The sequence below is a fragment of the Thamnophis sirtalis genome, unplaced genomic scaffold (genome assembly GCF_051295495.1).
Source record: "Thamnophis sirtalis isolate CommonGarterSnake01/CBP01778 unplaced genomic scaffold, rThaSir2_p1.2 scaffold_2, whole genome shotgun sequence".
Classification (NCBI taxonomy): Eukaryota; Metazoa; Chordata; class Lepidosauria; order Squamata; family Natricidae; genus Thamnophis; species Thamnophis sirtalis.
In genome coordinates, this window is record NW_028261382.1 from 136,962,444 (window position 1) to 136,988,663 (window position 26,220).

Here is a 26,220-nt window from a genome sequence, read left to right on the forward strand (position 1 = left end):
GTCGGCCTCGGCAGGGGGGATTTGCATCACGGGAGCAGCCAAGCGCCCGGGTCTGCAGCAAAGGCGCTTGGCGGCTCCTACGATGCAAAGTGCCCCGATGCCGCCGCCCACCTGCTGCCCCGGCCTGTGGCCGCTGCTTCTCCAAGCTCCGCCGCTGGAAGTCCCGGATCACCTCTGGGGGAAGGCTGGGTGAGAAGCGGAGCGAAGCTTCTCTGCACTATGCAGAGGCTCTCGCAGGAGCACGTGCCGGCGGCCTGGAGCGGCCCCGGCTGCAAGACAAGGCAGCGCTTAAAGCAGCCGCTGCCGCCGCCACCACCCTTCCTTCACCCGGAACGCCCCGCCGGGCGAAGGAGGAGTGGTGGCGGCGGCACGGCTGCTTTAAGCGCTGCCTTGTCTCGCAGCCGAGGCCGCTCCAGGCCGCCAGCCACTGGCACGCGCTCCTGCGAGAGCCTCTGCGTAGCACTGGGAGGCCGCGGAGAAGCTTCGCTCCGCTTCTCACCCAGCCTTCCCCCAGAGGCAATCCGGGACTTCCAGCAGCGGAGCCTGGAGAAGCAGGCCAGGGCAGCGGGCGGGCGGCAGCAACGGGGCACTTTGCATCGCGGGAGCCGCCAAGCACCCAGGTCTGCAGCAAAGAGCCAGCCTCCTCCTCGCCCACTCCTCTCTCCTCTGAAGCACGCCCCGCCCAACGTAAGCGTGCTCAAGAAGACATGATTCGCTGCTTCCAGATCAGGAGGCGGGAAAATTAGTGCCTCTTTTCCATCTGAACTTTTTTGCCTTTTAACTCTTTCTTAACTTTTAGAAGGCGAAAAATTCCTCATGGAAAAGAGGCCCCGAGTTCTCTCGCCTCCTGCTTTGGTTAACACTAAGCAGACACCAAGCCACTGTGACCTGGAATCTGGTAGCAACTATCTTGGCTTTAATTATTTTAAAAAAAATATTTAAATTTCTTTTTCCTGAGGAGACTGGTGAGGCTCCGCCTCCCTTGCCTCTAGTGACTGCATGTCCCTGATACATGACATACAGAAACAACACAGTCTGGTTCGGATGTACATATGTACATGGCGAGAAAAACAAATCTTGCGAGTTTACCAGTTGGATGGCATAGGGAACAAAGCCATTACAGAATCTGGTAGTCCTAGAAATACTTTGAATATCCATTCCAACTTCTCTTATTCTATTATTATGTAATGCTGATTGAGCATTACATAATGCTCAAACCTGATGTGAGTTTATGAATGAATGAACGATTCACTAAGATGCCAAAATTACCCATTTTAATTTTAATACCCTTTACTTTTGTAACAAAGCACAGATTAAAGAAAAATATACACAAAAATGCACAGACTAATTAAATTATTTTTGTAGAGAACAAACTATATTTAAATCATATTTGTTCTGAAATATTAAAAATATTGAAAATTATATTGAAATACTTAAAATTGTAAACTTTACAAACTTAAGCATCACTGTTTATGCTTTTTTATTAGGCAAGATGCAATTTTTACTACTGTTTAAATGGATGGTTGATTTAATGAAATTAAGGCTGTTTACTGAAATTCAGTCTTCTCTCTTTTTTTTTTTTCAAAAAAGAAAAAGGTGAAATAGATGTAGAAAAAGTTGAAATCGAAAAAGATGAAGTAGATGAAGACCATGAAGAAACAGATTTTCAGGAGGAGGAAGAAAAAGAAGACAATAATGAAGTATCTGAAGAACCCACAACAGAAGAGACTTATGATAAAGAAATAGAAGATAAAATACCTGAAACATCAGAGAAATCAAGTTCTACCCAAGAAGGTATCTCAATTGTAGAGAAAAATAAACATATCTTAGATATTTATGTAGCATTTAATTTTCTGAACCAATTCAGAGAGGCATTGAGGGTTTTGATGTTTAATATGTATGTAGCTCAGTGTTTGTTGTAATTGTTCACTTACAATGCAGTCTATGCTATTGTATTTTGTATAGTGTGTGTGTGTGTGTGTATTTATGTATTAAGGCAAACATATATATGTTTTTATGTACCTTTTTTCCAGACTCTTATTTATTTATATATATCCTTTTTACATACATACATACATACTTAGGACTGTCTAGGCACAGGTTTTGATTCATGCTTGAATTGATTTTACACTTAGATAAAGGCATGGGTGTATTCAAATGCAATAAAAATGGAATTGTAAGAAAACCTGCATAGTTCTAAGACTTGCTCACAATCCTTGAATTCTAATATCTGTGTATCATATCGAATGGACTTCTAGGCTTCACTTGTAAATTAATTTAATTTAGTAAATTTAAATTTCACTGTATTTTCCGTAATCTTTGTACATATTTAAAAAGAAACATTTCATTTTCAGAACCTGCAAGTCACTACCAACCCAAGGATCAAGAAGAATATGACACTGATGGTATCTAATGTCTTTCATAATTTGATATAAGAATTAGATATAAGATGGACATATAAAAATGTTTTAAATTAATAAATAAACTAATAACTTTCTAGTGCTATCAAGTGACTAAGTGCTGAATATGCAGGAACTGCAAATTACTGTATTTTTCAGAGTATAAGACGAATCTTTTTCCCTCAAAAAAGAGGGCGAAAATCTGGGTGCGTCTTATACACTGAATGCAGCATTTTTTTGCCTCCTGAAACCCCGCCCCCTTTGCAAAAAATGGCTGTGCATAGCCTTTAGGAGGCTTCCAGAGTGCTCCTGGGGCTGGTAAGGGTAAAAATGAGTGAGAAATGGGCCATTTTTTGCTCATTCCCCCCCGCCAGCCCCCAAAAGCACTCTATAAGCCTTCTAAAGGCTAGGCATGCCTTTTTGTTTGGCAAAAAATGGGCCTGTTTACAAAAAAAAAACCAGGCCATTTTTTGCTTGTTTTTGGGTGTGGGCCACAGCCCTCAGAAGCACACTACAAGCTTTCTAAAGGGTATACATGCTCTTTTTTTTGACAAAAATGGGTCTGTTTTTGCGAAAAAGACTGTTTTTTTCTTGTTTTTGCCCCAGCCCCCAGGAGCACTCTACAAGCCTCCTAAAAGCTATGCATGCCCTTTTTTTGATGAAAAATGGGCCGTTTTTGGGAGGTCTGCAGAGTGCAAAAACTTTTTTTTTAATTTGCCTCTTCAAAATCTTGTTGCGTCTTATACTCCGGTGCATCTTATACTCCGAAAAATACGGTATATTCAACACTTTCAGTGAAATTTTTATATAGAAAAAAAATGAATCTAAAGGACCAAGGACTCTTAAATCTAAAGTTTTGATAAGAGTTTCAACAATTCAATTACAACATAAAATAAATTTACTTTATATTATTTTAAGTAAAATTTCTGACTGAGAAAAAATTAATTAGTACACTAGGAAAAGGCATACACACACACACACACACACACACACACACACGCTATCTGTACAAAAACTGTCAGTGTTTGAATTTCACACATGCAAAATTGCTACTGTGAGCACTAGTTGGAGATTTGTAGAAGATTTTCTTCTGGGTCGAATACAGATTTCTTTCCTGTTACCTTATTTCCCTGAATTTTTTAACTATTGGTTTATAATATAATATGGCATTTCTAATTTTCAGTTTTAAATGACTATTCTCCTGTGGAAGAAGACACAAATGAGCCAGAAATCCCAGGTTTGTCTGATTTATATTACAATAAAGGAAATATATTTAATGATTGTTAAAAGTACGTAATAGATTGGTCAAAAAAAAGTTTTTACTATCCTTTAATTGTATAATCAGCCTTTTCTATTTAAATGATCAAGACTAATAAGTATCTTGCTTATTTTTGGTCATAAAAGATAATGTTGATAGAAAACAGTTATATCTACTTCTACCTAGAACCTAAGACGTCTTTCTGAATTTAGAAAAAAACTCTCTTTGGTTGCATGCACTGATTTCAACCTTGAATTTGCTTATCTCCATCTTAAGAGGAGAATAACAAATTTCACACATACACAAACACGAACTGTATATTTGAAAAGAACATAGAAAAGAGAATTGATCATGTTCTGAAGTATGTTCCTTGCTACTTGTCAGTAGTTTTAAACCTGAAGAAGTAGAATTAATTTTTCTTGACATATTCATCTTTGGGGGAACCAAAAGTTACTTCATGATATTATAAAACTGTGATAATTTCTGACTTCTTTGAAGAATGTGACTGAGCAGGAAAGAAAGCATATGCACTCAGTCTTTTAAGCTTCTCCTAGAGAGATTGGTCATTTCCAGTTTTGTGAATCAAATAGAATTAGTAATGTGAAACTATGTATAAGTGTATGGAATGGTATGGTTGGAGAGAAAATGATTTTATATGTTTAAACAAAAAATTGTAATTGCAATCAATACTGTAACACACTTTCTAGGTGGCAAGTAAAAATGAGGAACACATCTGTGAAAGCGTAGTGGCTTTCATCCATTTAGGAATCAGTATGATACAGGATTGCGGTGGCTCAGTGGCTAAGACACTGAGCTTGTCGATCGAAAGTTTGGCAGTTCGTATCCCTAGTGCTGCATAACTGGGTGAGCTCCCCGTTAGTTGTCCCAGCTTCTGCCAACCTAGCAGTTCTAAAGCACATAAAAATGCAAGTAGAAAAATAGGGACCACCTTTGGTGGGAAGTAACAGCGTTCCTTGCGCCTTCTGCGTTTAGTCATGCCGGCCACATGACCATGGAGACTTCTTCGGACAATGCTGGCTCTTTGGCTTTGAAACGGAGATGAGCACCGCCCCCTAGAGCCAGGAATGACTAGCACATATGTTCGAGGGGAACCTTTACCTTTACCTATGATACTTAAGGGTGTGTGTGTGTCATGATTTCCATTTTTATAACTACCTCTGAAAGGATATACTTTCTGAATAAGATTACATAACATCATGTTTCTTCCAGATCTTAATATTCTTCTCATTTGCAGAATCTGGTCCAGGAAATGCAGAACAGCCTGACCATATAGAAGAAGAAGGTATCTTTTTGCATGGTTTTCTAACAGTATTTCAGTAGTGATTATCAACATGGCATTGTTTTCCATTATTAATCTGTCATATCAAACCAATAATTCCATATTTTAAGTCTCTTTCAGTGAATGCTGGCTTACTTTTGCATACCCAAAGTTTTGCCCCATTTGACTCTATTGAAATTCTGTGGCTATGTGATGTTTACATAGACTTTTTCCAACTGATTGGTATCTTATGCTGATGGAGATCTGTTCTGTTGGCTGAACACATGGGAGTGATGTAGAGAAACAATGATAGAGCGCTAAGTGGGTAGGAAAGAGCTGGCTCATCAAGTTTGTAAAACCTAATATGTCAGTGCAAATAAATTGCCAGGCCAAACCAGCCAGAAACAATGTTGTGGCCAAAGGTCTTGATACACTTCCAATTTTTCCCAAAGAAAATGTGTTGTGAAGTATTTTGAAACAAGGAAATGGCACAAGGAAATGGCATTCACCATTTTTATTCCAGAATCCACAGAGCAGATACTTTGCTTTTAATGCATAACGTATTATTGTAAACAATGTCTATATATAATTGTAAGTAAGAGAAATGATATGTTTTAACATATGATCTACTTGTTCTATAACAGAAAATTTTAATTCCTAGCAAGTTGCCACTCAATGTTTAATTTTAACGTATGCAATTTTTTTTTAGAATTAGAGAGAGAAGACTTCAATGAAAATACTGGTATGTAGATTACTATTTCCTTACTGTGCATTAAATGTTTACAATATCTATATCTAGTCTACTCAACATTTGAATGTAAATTGACCAAGAAATCTATTTAATATTTTCCTCTGCAGTTTTTCAAAATAAGTAGAAGTACACTGACTCCCTGATGTGTGATTTCACTCACAAAGAATAAAAAATGTTTTTTCTGATAGTTTACAATTACAAGAAAATGTTATCAACATTTTTAGTTAATGATAGAAATTGTTCTGTTGTTACAATTCTAATAATTGTTTTACATTGTATTTGTAAATTTATGACACAGAGCACTGATAACCAATTTCACACTTCCCTTCTTTTTAATGAAAAGTATATTTTTAATGCAAAGCTATTACATTCTAATTGCAGTCTCTGTTTATATAAGACATAATATATTCTTCATCTGTGAATTCTGTATCTATACTTTGTTTTCAAATAGATAGTAATGGCACTTTTATTTCAGATACATAACATTTAATTGAACACATATAAACATAGCCAAAGTGAAAAAATATCACAATTAGAACAAGGTATTGTAATTGTTACAGAATCATTTATTGCTGGATTGCAAGTACCCTACTTAGTAGCAATAGCAATAGCAGTTAGACTTATATACCACTTCATAGGGCTTTCAGCCCTCTCTAAGCGGTTTACAGAGTCAGTATATTGCCCCCACAGTCTGGGTCCTCATTTCACCCACCTCGGAAGGATGGAAGGCTGAGTCAACCTTGAGCCAGTGAGATTTGAACCGCTGAACTGCAGATAGCAGTCAGCTGAAGTGGCCTGCAGTACTGCACTCTAACCACTGTGCCACCTCAGCTCCTTACCAGCTGCAATGCTTACTTTTAACTCCTGCTAAAAAGCACAGCAGAAACAGGAAATTGTACATATTCTTACTTATTTAATATTGCATGATGACTATATATGTGTATTTTCTATATCCTGTATAGAGTAGAAAATATTGGAAACATCCATTAATTAAGGATTCTTATGTGGATGCATAACGTGAAATAAAACACATACATTAAATAAAAATATAAAATCTATAAAAATCTGATTTTGAATACATTGGTAAGCAAGAACATAATGAATAATATCTCTTGAACTACGTTTCAGGTGGAAATATAGTAATAAAATAGTTCAAACATCAATTATACAATGAACTGAAAACTCTACCTATAGCGTGCTTCCAGCTATAGCTTCATCCTTTTTAAAAGAAACTACTTTTGGAGAAAAAAATTGTTAGTTATGTTTTCCTAAAACTTCCATTTTCTTTGTTACAATAAATTTACAGAAACAATTGATCGTCCAGAACAAATACATGAACGTAAGTATAAATTGGTCATTTTTATTTCTGAAGATTTTAAGGCAATACCCTATGAGGAAATATTAATTTTTAGCTTTCATTTTCTGGTTACTGCCACCACATTTTAAAGCAAAGATTCACACAAACAAAATAGGTAAGTATTTTGTGTGGTCAAATACTTTCTGACGAACAAGATCCAAGTGATACTGGTTCGCAGGGCATTTGCTCCAGAAGAATCTAAATGGGGTTGCTTCACTGAAACACCACTTTTTCTGTATGTCAAGTGTGACATGTTAAAAAAAGGGGGGGCTTGAAACCACAGTTGCAGTTGTCATTATGACACTGTGATTATGTTCCTCAGAACATATGGAATATATAGTTTGAGCAAGATGGCTATTCCCTTGTATTCCCAGAGTCAAAGTTCTAATCACCCTTTTGTTGTGTGGAGCATTTGTGGACAACCTCAAGTGCTCTTTTTGTCCAAAGAAGATTACAAAGATCTAGTCTATTCACCAGTTCTTCATTCCTCTATAGTCATTCCCTCTGCTTTTAGTGGAGAATTCTTCTAGGTCACTACTGTATTTCTTCTCTGGAAATCCAGCCTCATGAAATTGAATAGGTTGTATTTTCAAGTAAGCATGCATGGAATAGAGTTTCACAAAATAAAATGAAGAATAAAATGAAGAATAAATGTTCCTTGAAAGTATTTGTGATTATTTCTTGTGAAAGAACATAGAACAAACCAAACATTTGGGGCATAGCACAAATTGCCATCCCATCCCTCCCTGGTCTTTAAAATTAAACACTGTGGTACAAAAAAAGTATTCTTTCTCTTACCAGCAGTAGTTGATTTCTCAAAATGCTGAAATATTTGAACGCTTCAAGTTTAGAGAAATAAATGAAATATTCCTTTTTTATAGGATTGTTGAATACACATTGAACTGAATAATCAACCTGACAGACACTGGTTTTCCTATTGTTATTTGTTGAAACCAAACTGAGATGAAAATTATTCCCAAACTTAAATATATTTTACATATATTAATAAAATATATTAACATATATCAGTAAAAAGGAAAACTATATTTTTATATTGTACTCTGTTATTTATAGTGCTTTTAAATGCTGTAACCTGAGATGCACAGCTTTATATCAAATAAATATGCAAATGTTACCATTAAGAGTATGGAAAAAGCCTTATTCATCACATTAGCCATTTTGGATGGCAAGGACATGACTTTATTCACTTCAGCAACAATCTAAAAAAATCATTGTTGAAATATGCCTTATTGTGCCCTATGAGTTTTCCATAATAATATATTAATAGAGATTTTATTGTTTCCTTAGGTGATGCAGATGTTTCAGATTCTGTTACTGAACCTGTTCAATCAGGTAGATATCCATGAATTATCTAAGATAAAAAGAACTGAAAAAGAAATTATTAATTATCATAAATATATGGTTGTTCATTTATATGCATTTTATACAAACAATTTTGGAATAAACAAATGCAGTATTGCAAGAAAGCTTCATCATATAATTTGGAACCAATTAATATAGTCCTTGACGTACCACCATAATGGAGCCTGCCTATTGCAATCATCAATGGTGACAGTTATAAAGCAGATTATCACATGCCCAAACCAATTATTAATTAATTTGTTTGATTATTCATTCATTCAATTTCTATAGCCATTCATCTAAGTCATCTAAGTCAGTAATTCTGGGCAGCTTACAATTCAAAAATATGTTACAATTGAAATGCTAAAATATTTTAAAACAATAAAAATAATAACTAAATAACTAAATACATGCATGCATGCATGCATGCATACATACATACATACATACATACATACATACATACATACATACATACAGTAGGCCAGATATTTGGCCAATTAGCAATACGCCAGGAAATAGGGCCCTTAACACATTTAGCTCCTGGGCAAGGGAACATAGGTAGGTTTTACAAAACCTTACAAAAGACTAACTGCTTTCATTCTAATCATCCCTGCAGAGAAACCTTCAGTGACCTTTTTTTGACTTTTTCATTGACTTTTTTTGTGGCAATTGTTAAAACCACTCAGCATTGTCATTAAGTGCATGCACAGTCATTGAGCAAATGCATGGTCGTTAAGAGGTCATTATGGGGCACTATTCCAAAAACAGGAAGTAAATACCATGTTTTGGCAAAAACTTTATAAATTGTGGTCATGTAACTGCAGGATGTTGCAAACAACTGTAAATGTTGACAGACAGTCAAGTGACTGAAATGCAGCCAAATGATTGCAGGGGGAGCAGGTATAGGATTGTTGTAACTGAGTTGTAAGTACCTTTTTGGGATTCATCATAACTTCAAATGGTCGCTAAGTGATCTATTGTAAGTTAAGGACTACCTATAGAGATTTTGCACATTTTGACCAGTTTTAACCAAGTGTGGTTATTCCTCTCGAAAGCTTTCACGTTTGTATATTCCTTGGTGTTTATTTCTATTTTTTATGTATGAATGTGTGCAAATAAGCATGGGTTTTCCAATTATTATGTGTGAAGTCCTTGGGAATAGATTGGGAATTAATTATTGCTTGAGTGAGAAAGACAGCATTATGAATTATCAGGAAAAACAGAAAGAAACAGCAAATGTATGTTCTTAAGTCAACTTGTTGCAAACATTTAGCTCTGGGACCCAAGCTTTGATATGTCCAGGTAGTCTTTGAATTACAACCATTCATTTAGTGACCAAGTTACAATTGCACTTTAAAAAGTGACTTATGACGTGTTACCCCTGCCCCGTGCATGCGCATGCAACACCCACCTATGGCACAAGCCAGCTGATTTTTGGCTTCCGGAGTGCTGGGGGCAGGGGTGAGTTCCTGCCAGTTCTAACCTCTTCTGTAGAAGAGGTTCCACAAATGTACAGTGCCATTGTACAGTGCGGTTCCAGCTCCCTCCTCCCGCCCGTCCGCAAATCATCAAGATGATGAGCAAGAGGAGGAATTCTGGGAGTTGAAGTCCACAAGTCTTAAAGATGTCAATTTGAACATCCCTGGGGTTTTTTTCTAAAGGGCTAGGGGTGCAAGGGTCTTGTAACTTGATAGCTTTAAGACTTGCGTGTTTCAAAAGCCAGAGTTCCTGAGCCAACATGACTGGAGGAGGAATTCTGGGAGTTGAAGTCCACAAGTCTTAAATCTGTCAAGTTTGAACACCCTTGGAGTTTTTTTTCTAAAGGGTTAGGGGTGCAAGGGTCTTGTAACATGACAGCTTTAAGACTTGCACACTTCAATGCCAGAGTTTCTGAGCCAACATTTTGGTTGCTAAGCAAGAGCGTTGTTAAGTGAGTTTCATCACATTTTACAAGTTGGCCACACCCACCCAGTCACATGGCTGGCAAGCCACTCCCACTTGGTCACATGGCTGGCAAGCCACTCCTACTCGGTCACATGGCTGGTAAGCCACTCCCACAAAGCAGGCCACACCTACAGAAGGGGTTCTAAAAAAATTTGAAATCCACCACTGCTTATGACCGTTTTTCACACTTAAGAATTGTTGCAGCATCCCCATAGTCACCTGATCAAAATTGGTCATTGACCTGTATTTATGATGGTTGCAGTATCCTGGGGACATGTGATCATCTTTTGCGACCTTCTGATAAGCAAAGTCAATGAGAAAGCCAGAGTCACTTAACAAAAGTGTTACTAACTTAACAATTGCAGTAAATCACTTTTAGCAAGAAAGGTCATAAACACTCATTTAATTATCTTCTCAGCAAAAGAAACTTTGGGGTAAATTGTGGTTTTAAGTTGAGAACTAAAGTTGTAGTTGTAAGTTGAGATATAAAGAAGCAAAAAAGGGGTAAAATTTGAATTGGAGGAAGTCCTGCAAAGAACATTAATCACAGCAAGGGTTAAGTGAGACGAATTTGGAACGTAATTCCTACCCATCATTTCATTTTGCATTCCTTTGCAGCAAGTTGGGGAACAATTAAAATTTCCATTTCCCTGTGACTCTAATCTTTTGGTTTCTGTTAATGTTAAAGGTGATATGTGTCTCTAGACCAGACACTGGGGTGTTATGGTTAGCAGTTGCTATTTTGTATTTGATCTCTATTTTTATTTTGCTATACTCTATATAATTTGTTTAATCTAGCCCTGATAATTCAGAATAAGGTATTACTCATCAGTTTCTGTTATTGAAATTACTGAGTCTATTTCAAGAAACAAGTGTACATAATTTAAAAATACCATTTTTTCCCAACTTGTGTTCATAGTACACAAGGAGGAACATAAAGAAGATCATGTAGCTGCTCAGCAACATGATACAGGTTGGTATAATATTTGTCCATTCAAACTAGTACTTTGTATACAATAGCATTAGTAACTGTATGTGACCAAAGCTGCTGCTAAAATACATCAATATATATTCTGCTTTTATATTTATATGGTATAAGCAGAATTATTTTATAACAATGTTCATTTGAGTTACTTTTTATCAAGAAAATCACTATGTACACTAGAAGTTGTCCATGAACAGTAATATACAGCCTGAATGTAAATAGTAACAATTGGCAGTTGCCAATATAACTATTAAATATAACGATCTGTCTATGGATTGTTTGAATAAACCCAATTTTGGCAGAACGTTACCCTTCTTTGCCATGTATATTTGCACCATTTCATTTCTGAAAAAAGATTATTTTAGTAATCCTATAATGTTATAATAACATCTGCAAGCTTGTTTCATAATAATTGACTAAAAAACTTTGAATTACAGAAGTTCCTGTTCACGCAGAAGATTATACAGAGGATGATGTAATTGGTAAGTTACCTCTTCACATTCTTATCTTTAATTAGAAGTAACACTGTGCTCGTAAGACACATAAGACACATTTGAAATAAAACTCATAAGCAAATTTGAGGTTTGTTGCCAAAGTTAAATGGATAACGTTTTTTCTTGACAAATACAGAACCATAGAGTTTAGGAATTATTTTTCTTGGAGTAGAAAAAGCAATTAGAACAAGGCAATAATTGTCATTTTTATTGATATTGATCAATAAAATTGGTTGATTTTTTATGTATTTATAGCATTTTTTTATTCCTAAGAATCCTATATTTTTTCATTGTGTTTATTCAGATTAACAATTCAACATCTAATTTAATAACATCATTTAATAAAACAGATGGTGATACATTTTTAAAAATATTGATTAGTCTTTAAATAATGGAATAGATAAAACCATGAAATTTGAACAAAGGCCAGACATAAAGTCTTTGAATTGGACAAAAACTATATTAAAAATGAGATAATTATAAAATAGGATCATAGATACCATTAAACAGATGACACTGCAATAAAAAACACGTGTCTTTAGAAGAGTGTTAAGTTATGCTCATTTTTGGGAGCTACTGAGCTGCAATAGGAACTTTTCAAATCTTATGCCATAATAAATTTATACAGTATTTTAATTTTCAAAATACATTCCTAGAAAGCACATAGTTATTGATGTGGCATGCAACAGCCATATTTTATGAGATGTATAGCAAAATATGATATGGCGTAACTTATTATCTCTCCTATATTCACTGCACTTTTCCATCCACAATATAGCAAAATCACCTCAAATCTTCTACGTTTGTGGCTCCTATTAGTATGAATTCTAAGCAGTACTTTAACAAGGACAGACACGTCGCAGGGGAGTTTAATGTGTGTGATCGCATAGATAAATCCGGAATTATTTCCTATAAATTTAGCCTTTTACTAGGAAGTTGATTGCCAGAAAACAGGAAATGTGGCTTCATTTAAACAACCAGTTTTGCATGTTTTTCAAGATTGGAAAATATACTGAACTGAAATTCCAGAAGCCCCTTTCATTTTCTATATTCTTTCTCTACTACAAATTTTGAAGTTTCTATTTTTGAACTGAAAAGTATATTAATACTTATAGATCTACCAAGAACTGAAGTGAAATTGCTATTTAATCAGTTTTTTAATGTTGCATTTTTTCATGTGAGGCAAATAATGGCTTATAGAGTGTTGGTTGGAGTTTTTTATGTGTAATGTTCAGTTATTGTCTAAAAAAAGTCTACAAAAGGAATTATTTGTTTAATAGCATTATTTCTTTCAGTTTTAAAAATAGTTTAGTTTTACATGAGAAAATTTCATTGCATTTAATTTTAGCTAATATTCACACATAAATTTCAGTAGTAATAAGAATCTGGCAATTTTTATTCATCGTGGTATGGATTATCCATACTATTAAATAGTAACAGTTCAGTACAGGTAATGTTCTGTTTCAGGGTGATATGCCCCCACACATACTTACAGTATTCAAAGCTGGCAATGAATTTTAAACAGATAACAGTCAGATGTGTGAGACAAATGTCTAAGAGAGCTTGCCTGAACAGTCCAAAAAACAATAACATAGACAAATACATTCCAAGAGTCACAGGATGCCAAATTGGGTAGTTAGTTGGTCCAGTGGTCAATGTCGGGAACAAAAAGCAAGAACTAGAAAGTCAAACAAATGTCTCTAGCAAAGACTGCAAGCAAAGGGGCTAACTAAAGCTAGTTAACCAACTGGCTACAATTACACATGCCTTGCCCTTTTCTTAGTGAGAAGCCTCCTTGGGGAATGTTGCTTAGGTCATGTTAGGATTTGTCTAGACCTGAGGCTTGGAGATTGTGCCTCATCATCTGAGCGCTCCAGTTGAACAGGAGATCCCTATGGCTCATCAGCCTCCATTGAATCCTAGCTTCCTGATTCTTAAGACTGACCATCTTGAAGCAAAGGCTCAGCTGGAGAAATATTGTCAGATGCCAAGTGAAAATTGTTAAATCCTAATGTAAGTCTTCGACTTACGACCGGCCACAGGTCCTACTTACGAATGACAGCCGACTCCAGCTGAGCCATGCCTGATTGGCTAAGGTGCCACTGGCTGAGCGTGGGCTGTTTACACCATTCCTATTGGTCGCCCTGCTTGACAGCTCCTGTATAAATAGCTGTCAAGCAGGGCGAGGTGCTGAACTCTGTATATAGTTACCTGTTAGCTGGTTCTGTTAAATAAAGCTGTTCTTCGTTACCTCAGCCATCCCACATCTCTTCAATCAGCTCAGTCTTCAATAAAAGTCAAACTTTGAATCATGGCTATATAAGAGTCCTCATTTTGTGATCACAGCTGGGTTGGAACTGCTATGTGAAATAGTCACTAAGTGGTCAATTATATAGCCACAACTGTGCTTTCCTTTTCTTCACTTCCCTGCCCTTTGCAATGTTTCTCTCAGAAACAATGCTAGGATATCCACTTCAAAACTGACAAGACAATTAGTTTCACACCTTTTGCTTTTGTTTGCCTCCTAAATTTCCTGATCCTTTCGAATACTCACTCAGATGTTGATATAATTAATAAGAAAGGAATTAATGTTTATATTTGACATTCAGTGGAGAACAAGGGTTTACAAGAGAGTAAGCAGGTACATGATGAGGAATACACCTTGAAAACAATAGCAGGCAGCTGTGAACACACTCAGCAAATAGCCAGTATATTCACCATTGTTTGCCTGCTTATAATCTTGAAATCCCTTCCTCTCCAATATTTCCACTCTGCAAAGAGGGAGAGAATAAATCAGACGCAAGAGAATGCCTACAGAAATCACGTGTATTTTCTTGTCGTCGTCCCCCCCCAATGCAGATTTTGGCTGCATATATAAATTCCTTGTTTGTGTATATCTATCTTCTTGTAATCAAGAGCAAGAGTTTATAGAAAATAGCTATTAGGGTGTTATTAGTGGCTTCAAACTATGAAGTTGATGTTTATTTTTTCATTATATTTATTGTTGTAAGTAAACTTGATTTTTAAAAAAGTCTTACCATGTATATTCAATAACTATTGTATGGATTTACATACAGTATCTCTGAACAATAGAAAATGTCAAAATTTTGTTTTAAAAGATGTTCCTTTTATGGGTTAGTCAGGAAAACACAAAGTATTAATATATAATTAATAAAATATCTATATTAATTAATGTAGGTGTTTTAGGTATTCAGGTATACATGACTTAGTTTGCATTTTATAGCATAGCTCCTTTCCCCAATATAAATGCTGAGAAATATATCAGGGAGATGGTTCTTCTTAGGATTAGGACACAATCTGCTGGGACGCATATCTAGCTTGGCTATAGACTGGACAACTGCTTGAATGAATCTTACCTTCTTAACCAGATGTGAAGATGAGTTGATGTGAAAGCTTTGTGGACAGCTTATAGAGTAATTGATATGCATTTCAACAGTAGTTTTGATGATACAGGTCCTTCTACTGTATCTTATTTTGTTACAGTGTCTGAATATGAATGTTTAGTTCAACTGACTTATATTTGAAAATTAACTGGCACATGGATTTGTAGTTCCATTCTCATAATTTTTCTCAAAAGACTCCAGGAAATAAACTACTCATATTTAGTTTTAGTTTTTTTTTTTTAGTTTAGTTTTATTAAACATTTATAGGCCGCCCTTTTCCCTGAGGGGACTCAGGGCGGCTTACAATAATAGGGGAGGGGAGTGCAGGACAAAACACAAAAAGAAAATGTGAGTAAAAATAATTAGTGGTAAAAACACAACATTAATTCAACATTCGGGAGGGGCGAGAGTAAAGTCTTATCCCCAGGCCTGACGGGATAGCCAGATCTTGAAGGCTGTGCGGAAGGCCTGGACGGTGGTGAGGGTGCAGATCTCCACGGGGAGATTGTTCCATAGCGTCGGAGCTGCAACTGAGAAGGCTCTCCTCCGCGTAGTCGCCAGTCGGCACTGACTGGCGGATGGAATTCGGAGGAGGCCTACTCTATGCGATCTGATGGGACGGAGGGAGGTAATTGGCAATATTTCTCTGGTTTTGGTCTTGAGGCATCCATAATGGTTCCATATCTGATGCTATCAATACCCTTGCACATACATCTTACTTAATCTTGTATGTATATAATTCCTGCTATTCCCAACATGATATTTGCCTTGACTCTTTTTGGCACAGTTTTGTGCCATTTGAAGGTATATCTCTTTATGTAAAATGTTTGACATGATAGAACAAAGGAGAATATAAGTAATTTTAGATGTCTTTTCTATTTAAACATTGGTTTGCCATTTTTTTCTACCTTCATGTTCACGATTTGAAGATTGGTAGCAGAAATAATATATTGTGATTTGGAGATAAAGACCTAATTCCAGTCTATTTGTTTTCAACTTCATTATTCCTTCTGCCCTTCAGTATACATATAAACTACTTTTTCAAACATTCTGCCACAATGTCTAAGATCAAATTTGTTCATTCTTCGGATACTCCAGCTTTCATAAATATGAATATATGTTGGATAATTTTCCTTCCATCATAATGAGAGTTTTTTTTTAATGTATATCTAATAGGTGTCTCAAAGAGAGGTGGGGTAAAAGACTGTTGGATTTCTGTGATCATTTCAGTTTGAAGGGAGTGTCCTTTAATTCTGTTATTGTCTACCTTTTCCCCTAGGTAGCAACTTTGTGCTTAAACAGTATTTGTAATAAAATTAACCATATTACAAAGTTGCATATTTATATTAAAGATTATTTCTAAATCACCTGTTTTATGGTTGGTCCTCTAATTTAGATCTCCCCTTATTTTTCAGATACTTAACGCTTCAAAAAGACTCCCTACATCAGGAGGACCAGCCTAAACCATATTCTACACAGTGGCAGCAGATGTTTGTTAAATTTTTCTATGACATAATTAATGGAGCTCAGAAAATTAGTGGTGGGGGGTAGACACTAAAAAGTGTTTTACAAATTACTTTATGAGACCATTCCATTTAGAAATTCCATTTTTAATTCATTTCCCATAACTACTAATATAACATAAAAATGTGAAACCTTTTTAAAAGTACTTAATATGCATGGCAAATTTCTTTCTTAAAATGATCCAAGAAATGCAAAATATACTTCTGAAAATTCCTAAAACAGTGAAGGATTACATAGCGCAGTGGGTCTCAACCTTCCTAATCCCACGACCCTTTAACACAGTTCCTCATGTTGTGGTGACTCCCAACCATAAAATTGGTGTCTCGGTTTCTAAGACAATCGAAAATATATGTTTTCCGATGGTCTTAGGCGACCCCTGTGAAAGGGTCTTTTGACCCCCAAAGGTTGAGAACCACTGACACAGTGCCATAGCACATAGTTGACCTTTTAGTATGCCAATTAACTTTAGCATATATTTAGAATACTAATATTCACTTTTAATATTTTTGTAGCATTTAGTATATAACATGGGTTTTTTTTACCTCTCCCCTTATTAGTGGACAAACAATTTTATCTGAATCTTAATATGTGCTGTTCACATAACTGTAAATGTGCTATTTATAGTGTAACAGTAAATTATGGATGTAATCTGATTTTACAAAGTTTTAAAATGTGAACAAAATATTATGGTATATTTACATGCCTTCTGGCAAAAAAGCTAGTGAAATAGGACTGTGAAATAATTTTGACTTGGACTTCTACATACTAATTTTGTATGCCATTATTTATCTGACATTAGCCCAGATAAAGCAAATAATTCAATCATGGGCCTATTCCAAGAAGGTCACTAAATATATTTTTTACTTTTTTATGTTTTAATGGACTGATTCTTCTAATGAAACTTTAATATTGAAACACAAGGATTTTCCTTCTCCTTTTGTCTTTATTATTATCTCTGCTACAGTTTCACATAAAATGCTAGGCAATTAAATATTGATAAGTGATGTCTTTGTAACTTCTTATAATAATAGAACTTCTGTAAATAAGATTGAAAAGTAAATGATCTTAGGCTTACAGTTTAATCATTACTGCTTGTACCTGCTTTACCAAAAACTGTTTGTTACCTAGATTTCTTAATAAATATTTAGTCTGCTTACAAAAGATGAATATTAACTGACGCAGTGTGTAAAAGAATTGTTCTCAGTCTGCTGCATAATTAAAAGATATTCTTTCAGAAAAAAATAAAAAGCAGTTACATTTCAAACTGAGATTTTGGTAGGAAATATATACTATTTGAATCCTTGAGGGTTCACAAGAATAGCAATAGAATATGTGGCTTATATATTTTAGGAAATGATTGGTTGTAACTTGATTTTTTGAGAAAAAAAATAGAGATAAATGCAGTGCATTTTTATTATGTTGAAATCCAAGATAGTAAGGACTACATAGTTTGAGTGTGTACGTAGTGCTTTATCAGGTATTTCTATGGACTTGTTCTCTTCTTCTCAATTTCTCCATCTATGAAAGAGTTCCCTGTAACTGCCTTGGTCTCTTCCTATTCATTGTGTATGCACAGGTGCTGTAGCAAATGAGAACACTGCTAGAAGGACTATGCCATATACATTTATAATACTTAGGAAGCAATCTGTTCATACAGATCGAGGCAAAGTATTATTCTTCATGGAATTAAAATTGTACATTTCTAAATGACAGCAATACATTTTATAAAGCCATAATTTTAAGGATAATTAAGATTATTTTGGGTAAAATAAATTGAATTTTTGTACGATGACTCTATTTTTGAAATAGGATAAGATGATTGTGCTGTGATCAAATTTTCTGTTATGCTACTATGTTTTTCTTGTTTACATAAGTGTGCCATGGAGACAAGGTGAAGGGGACTGTTAATATGTACTTTTTCTTCTGTGTTAACATTTGCTGCAATAAAATACAGGAGAAAGTTTAATGAATCGAGTCTTTTTTTTTAAAAAAAAAATACTGTTATATACTTTAGTGATTGGTCATTAAATCATTATAAAGGTTAGAAAAAGACCATTCAGGAGGAAGGCAAAGCTAGAAACAATTCAGGGAAACAGAAAGAAAATAAAACATAATATGGCCTTAACTATTATTTCCAGAATATGTCATGAATTGTATTATACTAAAGGTATAACTCAAACTGTTATTTAACACATTAGGACCATTTGTTTCATATCGACATTACAGAGACTTGTGGCATAAAGATGGATTATCTTTAAGGTTACTGCACAGAATTCCTTGCATGTGCTGTAGAACTAAACCTAGCCAACCATTGCTGAATTTATTTCACAAATTATGTTTATTTGTTTATATATTATATTGTATACCCAGACTGCTCTTTGAAAAAATTTGATGGTTTAGAAAGAAAGAAAGAAAGAAAGAAAGATAGATAGATAGATAGATAGATAGATAGATAGATAGATAGATAGATAGATAGAGTAGTAATTAGAACTGAATTTATCTTATCTGTTCACTGATAAGGGCACCTTAATTTATGTCCTGGATAACAAATGTTGCCTTCCTAAAAGTGGTATAGCAATCTCTGTAGAATTAATAGTATTGAAGACATATAAAGCAAATCTAAGCAAACCATATAAAATCTAATTTAGATTAACAGTTAATTTGTAAAATTGATCTAGTAATTAGTAATTAGTAATTTAATAAATTTATATGCCGCCCAATCCCGTAGGACGCCGGGCGGCTTATAGAAACAAGATAAAAGTTAAAAATAGAAAAATAAACAATTTAAAAACAACACGCCATACATTCCATCTAGGTGGGGCTGGACCTTGTTTGTGAAGTCAACAGCCCCAGGCCTGCCGGAATAGCCAGGTTTTAGTGGCTTTTCGGAAGGCCGAGAGAGTGGGAAGGGTCCGGATCTCTACGGGTAGATTGTTCCACAGGGCCAGAGCAGCTACAGAGAAGGCCCTCCCCCGAGGGGCTGCCAGCCGGCATTGTCCGGTCAACGGCACCCGGAAAAGGCTCAACCTGTGAGATCTTATCGGTTGTTGGGAGGTATGTGGCAGGAGGCGGTCTCTCAGATATCCAGGTCCTAAGCCATGTAGGGCTTTAAAAGTAATGGCTAGCACCTTGAAGCGCGTTCGGAGACCAATAGGAAGCCAGTGCAGCTCACAGAGGATAGTGTAACATGGGTGTATCTAGATACACCCATTATCGCTCGTGTGGCTGTATTCTGGACCAACTGTAGTCTCCGAACGCTTTTCAGGGGCACTCCCATGTAGAGTGCATTACAGTAATCGAGCCTTGAGGTGACGAGGGCATGAGTGACCATTCGAAGTGCCTCCTGGTCCAGGTAGGGCCGCAACTGGTGCACCAGGCGAACCTGGGCAAAAGCCCCTTTGGTCACAGCCGACAGGTGGTGTTCTAACGTCAGCTGCGAATCCAGAAGGACACCCAAGTTGCAGACCCTCTCTGAGGGGTGTAAGATTTCACCCTCCAGGCTAAGGGATGGAATGTCTGAACTATCCTTGGGAGGCAACATCAATAGCCACTCGGTCTTGTCTGGATTGAGTGCAAGCTTGTTCGCTCCCATCCAGACCCTGACAGCCTCCAGGCACTGGCACATCACTTCCACCGCTTCGCTGAGTTGGCACAGGGCGGACAGATACAGTTGGGTATCGTCCGCATATTGATGATATTTAATCCCATGCCGGCGTATGATCTCACCCAGGGGCTTCATGTAGATATTAAATAGGAGGGGTGACAGGACCGAGCCCTGCGGCACCCCATATTTGAGGGGCCTAGGGGTCGACCTCTGTCCTCCTACCAACACCGACTGCGACCTGTCCGAGAGGTAGGAGGAGAACCACCGTAAAACGGTGCCTCCCACTCCAACCTCCCATAACCATCGCAGAAGGATACCATCTGATCTGATCTGGTTCAACACAACAAAAAAAATAAATTTGATTTGACTTTGGTACCATATTTTTCGGTATATTCAGAGTATAAGACACAACTTTTCCTCTAAAAAAGAGGGTGTGTCTTATACACTGAATACAACATTTTTGGCCTCCTGAAACACTTCCCCTTCATAAAAATGGATGTGCAAAGGGTTTGGGAGGCCTGCAAAGTGTTCCTGGAGAGTGGGGAGAGCAAAAGGGGGCATTTTTTGCTTATTCCCCCCCCCAAACCCCTAAGAGCACTCTACAAGCCTCCTAAAGGCTATGCATGGCCCCTTTTTTGGCAAAAAATGGATCGTTTTTGCTCATCTCCCCAAGAACTTTGCAGGCCTGTCAAACTCTGCATGCCCCATTTTTCACAAAAAATGAGATGTGCAGAGGTTTTGGGAGGTCTGCAGAGTGCAATTTTTTAAAAAAAAATTTACCTCTTCAAAATCTTGGTGCTTCTTATACTCCGGTGCATCTTATTCTCCGAAAAGTATGTTAGATATTTTTTCAGATATATTCAGAAAATTTAAGCAAACTCACTAACTTGTTTTATAAATGTGATTTGGTATGAACATTTCATAAGCATCAAATCTCCAAACTGAATATTTGAGTAGCAAATGTGCTGTTATATAGGAAACTGATCAAGACTGGGATTCCATCTGAAAAGGAAAACTATTTCAAACTTTGTTTTCAGATGTGTTGTGATTCTTGTTGATGATGGTAATGGTACTTTGTGTCATCTCAAAGCCTCAGCCAGCAGTTCATATAGCCAGCAGTAATAATCAGTAATATGCTTTAACATGGGCAAAAGCTTTTTTCCATACATTGGTGTTACCAGGAGAAGCCTCAGAAGTGAAACGAAGCAAATCAATGCAGACAGCTTGATATTCAAAGCTGAGGAAAGCACACTGCTTTTGGAAGCATTTCAAAGGAATGCTTTGCTCAAAGTATCATCAAAGCAAAGCAACCCATTTAAACTTTGCACATCCTTAATTAACAACACATGTATATTTTACTCTGTGTACATTATGATTCCATGCTATTTATTTAAAGACAGCATTTTAATAATTTAGTGAATATACACTTGAACTTGCGTTTAAAAAGGATCAAGATGATAAGAATTTTGTTTACCTATTCCAGGAGATGGTGAAAAGGATACTCTGCAAAAAGAAAAAGGTAAGCAATTGAAAATACAAACAGTTCAAAAATCTAAAATTCCTGCATTGGTAAGAATAGATATGAAATAGTCTAATTTTTTTCTGCATGTTTATTTTTTGGGGGGTGGGGTAAGTAAGACTTACTTTTTTGGGGTGGGTGGGGTCTAACTTGAGAAAGTAATGATCGCATCTTTAAAAAATACTTTGGATACCATTCTAGGATTTAGGAGGAAAATGTTTCATCTATATAATCTGTATAATTACAGATATCATGTTCTCTATTGGAAATGGCACTCAGGCAAATTTTAAGACTACTCTTGTCCCTAATATATCATTTAGACTTCTTGATTTACAACCTTTTTTGTTTATTTAAGATTTAAGAAATATATCCTTTTTCACATTCTCCCCCTCCCCCCAAAATAGAAAGCCTCAAAAGACGATAATAATTTAAAAGCTTGGCCAACTAGATGCCTATTGTGCATCACACGCCATTGCTCCCTGGCATTTGCAATTTGGAAGCATGCTGTTCTCATGCTAAAAGACAAACAAAGAGACAACCCTTCAAATTTCTGAAATGATCTATCATTAAATATACATTGTTGAAGATCTCTAGTTTTCTTACTAATCTTATGCTGAATGAGTTGAGTCAGCTACACTTTCAATTTAAAATCAAATGGGTAAGAAATGAAAAGTTTTGCTTTGGCTGGCAGTATTGATACCTTTTAATTTATTATTATGACATAGTATTTGAACAGAAATATAGCAAGTAAAACGGCTACTACGACTTCCAGTGAAATAAGAAATGCTCTGTAGAGGTTGCATTCTTAAGGCAGCACTTTATTGATTTTGAAATGTATTGTAAAAGTTATACCATATGCAGATATATGAATTGTATGCATTTAAAAGAACAACTGAATTGTGCAAGCATGAAACGGCCCCACCTTATTTATTTCTACATAAATTTTATATGTATATATACATACGTACATGAATGTGGGTATATGTATATATGTATGTATGTGTGTATGTATGTATGTATGTATTATGTCACAACCCTGGTATGCCCAAATATGGGAAGAAGCATACTGCTTCCTTTCTCTGTCTATCGGCTCATCACAAGAGACCATCCAGACAGAAAGCCATTATTTTTACTGTTGCCTTTGTTACATTTGTGTTGTATTTGTGCTGATAAATAAATAAAGGGAGACTAGTATAGATCTATTTCAAGCTATTTAGCTCTCATCAGCTAGCCATACCCTTACTGGGATTTGAACCTGTGCTGTACCAGGGGTTGTGACATAATACATACCTATTTCCCTGGCTTAGCTGATAAAGAGCCTGTGGCTTAGTGGCTAACACAACTGCTAATATGTAATACAGCAAAGGTATAAATCCCAGTAAGGGTATGGCTAGCTGATAAGAGCTAAATAGCTTGAAATAGATCTATACTAGTCTCCCTTTATTTATTTATCAGCACAAATACAACACAAATGTAACAAAGGCAACAGTAAAAATAATGGCTTTCTGTCTGGATGGTCTCTTGTGATGAGCCAATAGACAGAGAAAAGAAGCAGTATGCTTCCTCCCATATTTGGGCATACCAGGGGTTGTGACATAATACATACCTATTTCCCTGGCTTAGCTGATAAAGGAGGAGTGCCTGTGACTTAGTGGCTAACAAACCTGCCTAATATGTAATACAGCAAAGGTTCAAATCCCAGTTCGGGTATGTCTAGCTGATGAGAGCTAAATAGCTTGAAATCGATCAATACTAACCTCCCTTTATTTATTTATACAACACACACACACACACACACACACACACACACATGTATGCAAACATACACACACACACATTTGTAGATATTAACGGGTGTAGGTATGCTGGTCTTGTATTCAGGTTTTCTCGCGTGTAAGATTGAGATTGTCTTGGCAACATTTCAGCAAGGCCTCACTCGCCATCTTCAGGCTGGTGTTTTCGAAAAGTGAGACCTCGCCGAAATGTTGCCAAGACAATCTCAATCTTACATATATACATATGTATACACACACACACACACACACACACACACACACACACACACACATATGAATGGATTTCTGAAAGTGGATACACTTTTTTACAGTCATACACAAGACAGGTTGCTTTAATGGACCATTGAGACATTTTGTTTGTACCAGATCCAACCATTTCTTCTGAATCCTCTTCAGAATGCACCGGAATATTATACAATACTGGCCAATGTAGACATCTGTCATTGTTTCCTTGTCCAAAAACAGGATACCATATGGTAGAATGTGAACTCAATGTCCTGAAGTTTACCGGTGTTCTTGGAAACAATCTATGAAAATAGACCTCCCAAATCTTTAAAAAATATTATTTTATTTTCATGCATTCGTCTATGCAATCAATCATATTGAGCTAAAATTCTGTAATATTCAAAATACTGAAATGTAGATGTATTTAAATATTAAGAATGGACGGACTAATAACACTGCTACATAGAAATATAACTCCTACAAATACAGTTTTGACAGCTGAGAAATATATATGTAAAATAGCTTACAGTAACTGTAAATATTTCATTTGGCAAATTGGTTTAACAGTTGGTGATTTTGGAGTTCTGGTTAAAAATATCTACAATTTGTCTTATCAGCCATAGTTGTGTTGAATTCTATAATGGTAAGGTCCTTGAGTTTTTGTTTGTTCTGGATTAATTTTCCCCATACAAAAATTTTGGAACCCCCCCTTCATATGCCCAAACCAGCAGGGGGGAAATGCTTTAAAAATTGGGGGAAAGCATTGTGCGGATCAGCTGTAAGCCATGCGATCATCAGAAGCTTTCCACCACATTTTTTAAAGCATTTTTTCCTGCCTATTCGCACAAACAGACAGGAAAAAAATGCTTTAAAAAGGGGGGGGGAGCTGACAATCACAGGGATCAGCTGTAAACTGTGTGACCCTTGGAAGGTTTTGTTTTACTACTGGTTCGCAGAACCAAGGACATTCGTCCTTACCGAACCAGGAGGATTTCACTCCTGCCCCCCCCCCCCCAATTTGCAATCCTTGTTTCCTGATGTAATGTTTTCAATGTTAATATTGGAGACTCATAATCTGAAATTTCAGGACCAGTTTTATTTCCAAGGGCACCTCCGAAGGACGGAAAAAGATACTGTACACAGAAAGCGACCATATTAAATTCAATAATTTAGATTTTATTACATCAAATTTATTTTTTTGTCTTTATTCCACCCACTGCTTGGAGGGAGAGGCTTTCTTACTTACAGTATTTATATTTTATGTTCATGTTGATCCCCTATGTGTATATTGAGACCTCCAAACAATAAAAGCTATAGCTCTGCTACTTACCACATTTGGAATAGTAAAAACCAGAGAGGATAATAGGACTGGCAGAAAGGCAGGAGAGAGATCTTTGGAAGTGCAACTGTGGGGCAGGTTTGGGGAAAGGAAGGAGGAGACCGAGAGAGAATGGGAAACAGAAGCTGATACCAACATACAATTTTTAGTTTGCAAATTATGGATGTAAAAAGTATTTTTCCTTCCAAAGGAAAAGTTATTTATTATACCAGAGTTCCTGAGTTGTTCTAAAGTAATCTCCAATATTATTGAATTTGGTGGAAATTGTGTGTGTTTTTTATGTTCTTTCATAGTAAAGAAGAAGAAACCAAAATTGCTCAATAAATTTGATAGAAGTATTAAAGTTGAACTTGATGCTGCAGAAAAGCTACGCAAAAAGGTAAAATTTGGTTTGAAAAATTAAAACTGTGTGTGTGTCTGTTGGTCAGTCGGTCGGTCCATGTAGCATGCCACATTGCTAAATTAATTGCTAGTAAACTTCTTCTGGGGGAGGGGAGAAAAGAGTATGTGAGTGGGCATTAGCAGAAAAGTTTTAATAGCTTTGAACATTCATCAACATCAACATGCCAGTAATTGATATAAAATCAATCTTGTCTTTGGAATGATATTCTTGCAACTATAGAAGTTAGCACAAGCCATTTGTCATAATTTCTTTCAGATAAAGAGGATTTTTTAATGATACTGTAAATATCTCATGTTAATTTCTTAACATAATGATCAGAAATTATTCAAAGTTAATACCCTCTTAAATAATTATATTTTAAATACCTATTGAGGCCTTTTTAAAATTTTCCTAGAACATTCCTTTTAAACCAGAAACTACAGAATTTTGTTTTCTTCCCTGAATGTATATCATTATTTGTATTTCTTTTAATGATATTTTAATAATGGATTTGCAAAATGTCTTTGTATCTGTTCTTAAAAATGTATATTATATATTAAATACAAAATATTCCATCACGGTTCCTTGACACTTT

At 36.1% G+C, this 26,220-nt stretch overlaps 1 protein-coding gene across 1 annotated transcript in view; it reads left to right on the forward strand.

The window, feature by feature from the left end:
* ASPH (aspartate beta-hydroxylase) overlaps window positions 1-26,220 on the forward strand; it is a 113,800-nt gene that overhangs the window by 45,989 nt on the left and 41,591 nt on the right. The window contains exons 6-16 of the mRNA XM_087707017.1: window positions 1,591-1,794; window positions 2,355-2,405; window positions 3,583-3,636; window positions 4,913-4,960; window positions 5,646-5,678; window positions 6,994-7,026; window positions 8,353-8,397; window positions 11,273-11,326; window positions 11,776-11,820; window positions 21,848-21,883; window positions 25,537-25,622. Of these exons, the coding sequence (XP_087563143.1) occupies window positions 1,591-1,794; window positions 2,355-2,405; window positions 3,583-3,636; window positions 4,913-4,960; window positions 5,646-5,678; window positions 6,994-7,026; window positions 8,353-8,397; window positions 11,273-11,326; window positions 11,776-11,820; window positions 21,848-21,883; window positions 25,537-25,622 (689 nt within the window). The remainder of the gene's footprint in view (window positions 1-1,590; window positions 1,795-2,354; window positions 2,406-3,582; window positions 3,637-4,912; window positions 4,961-5,645; window positions 5,679-6,993; window positions 7,027-8,352; window positions 8,398-11,272; window positions 11,327-11,775; window positions 11,821-21,847; window positions 21,884-25,536; window positions 25,623-26,220) is intronic.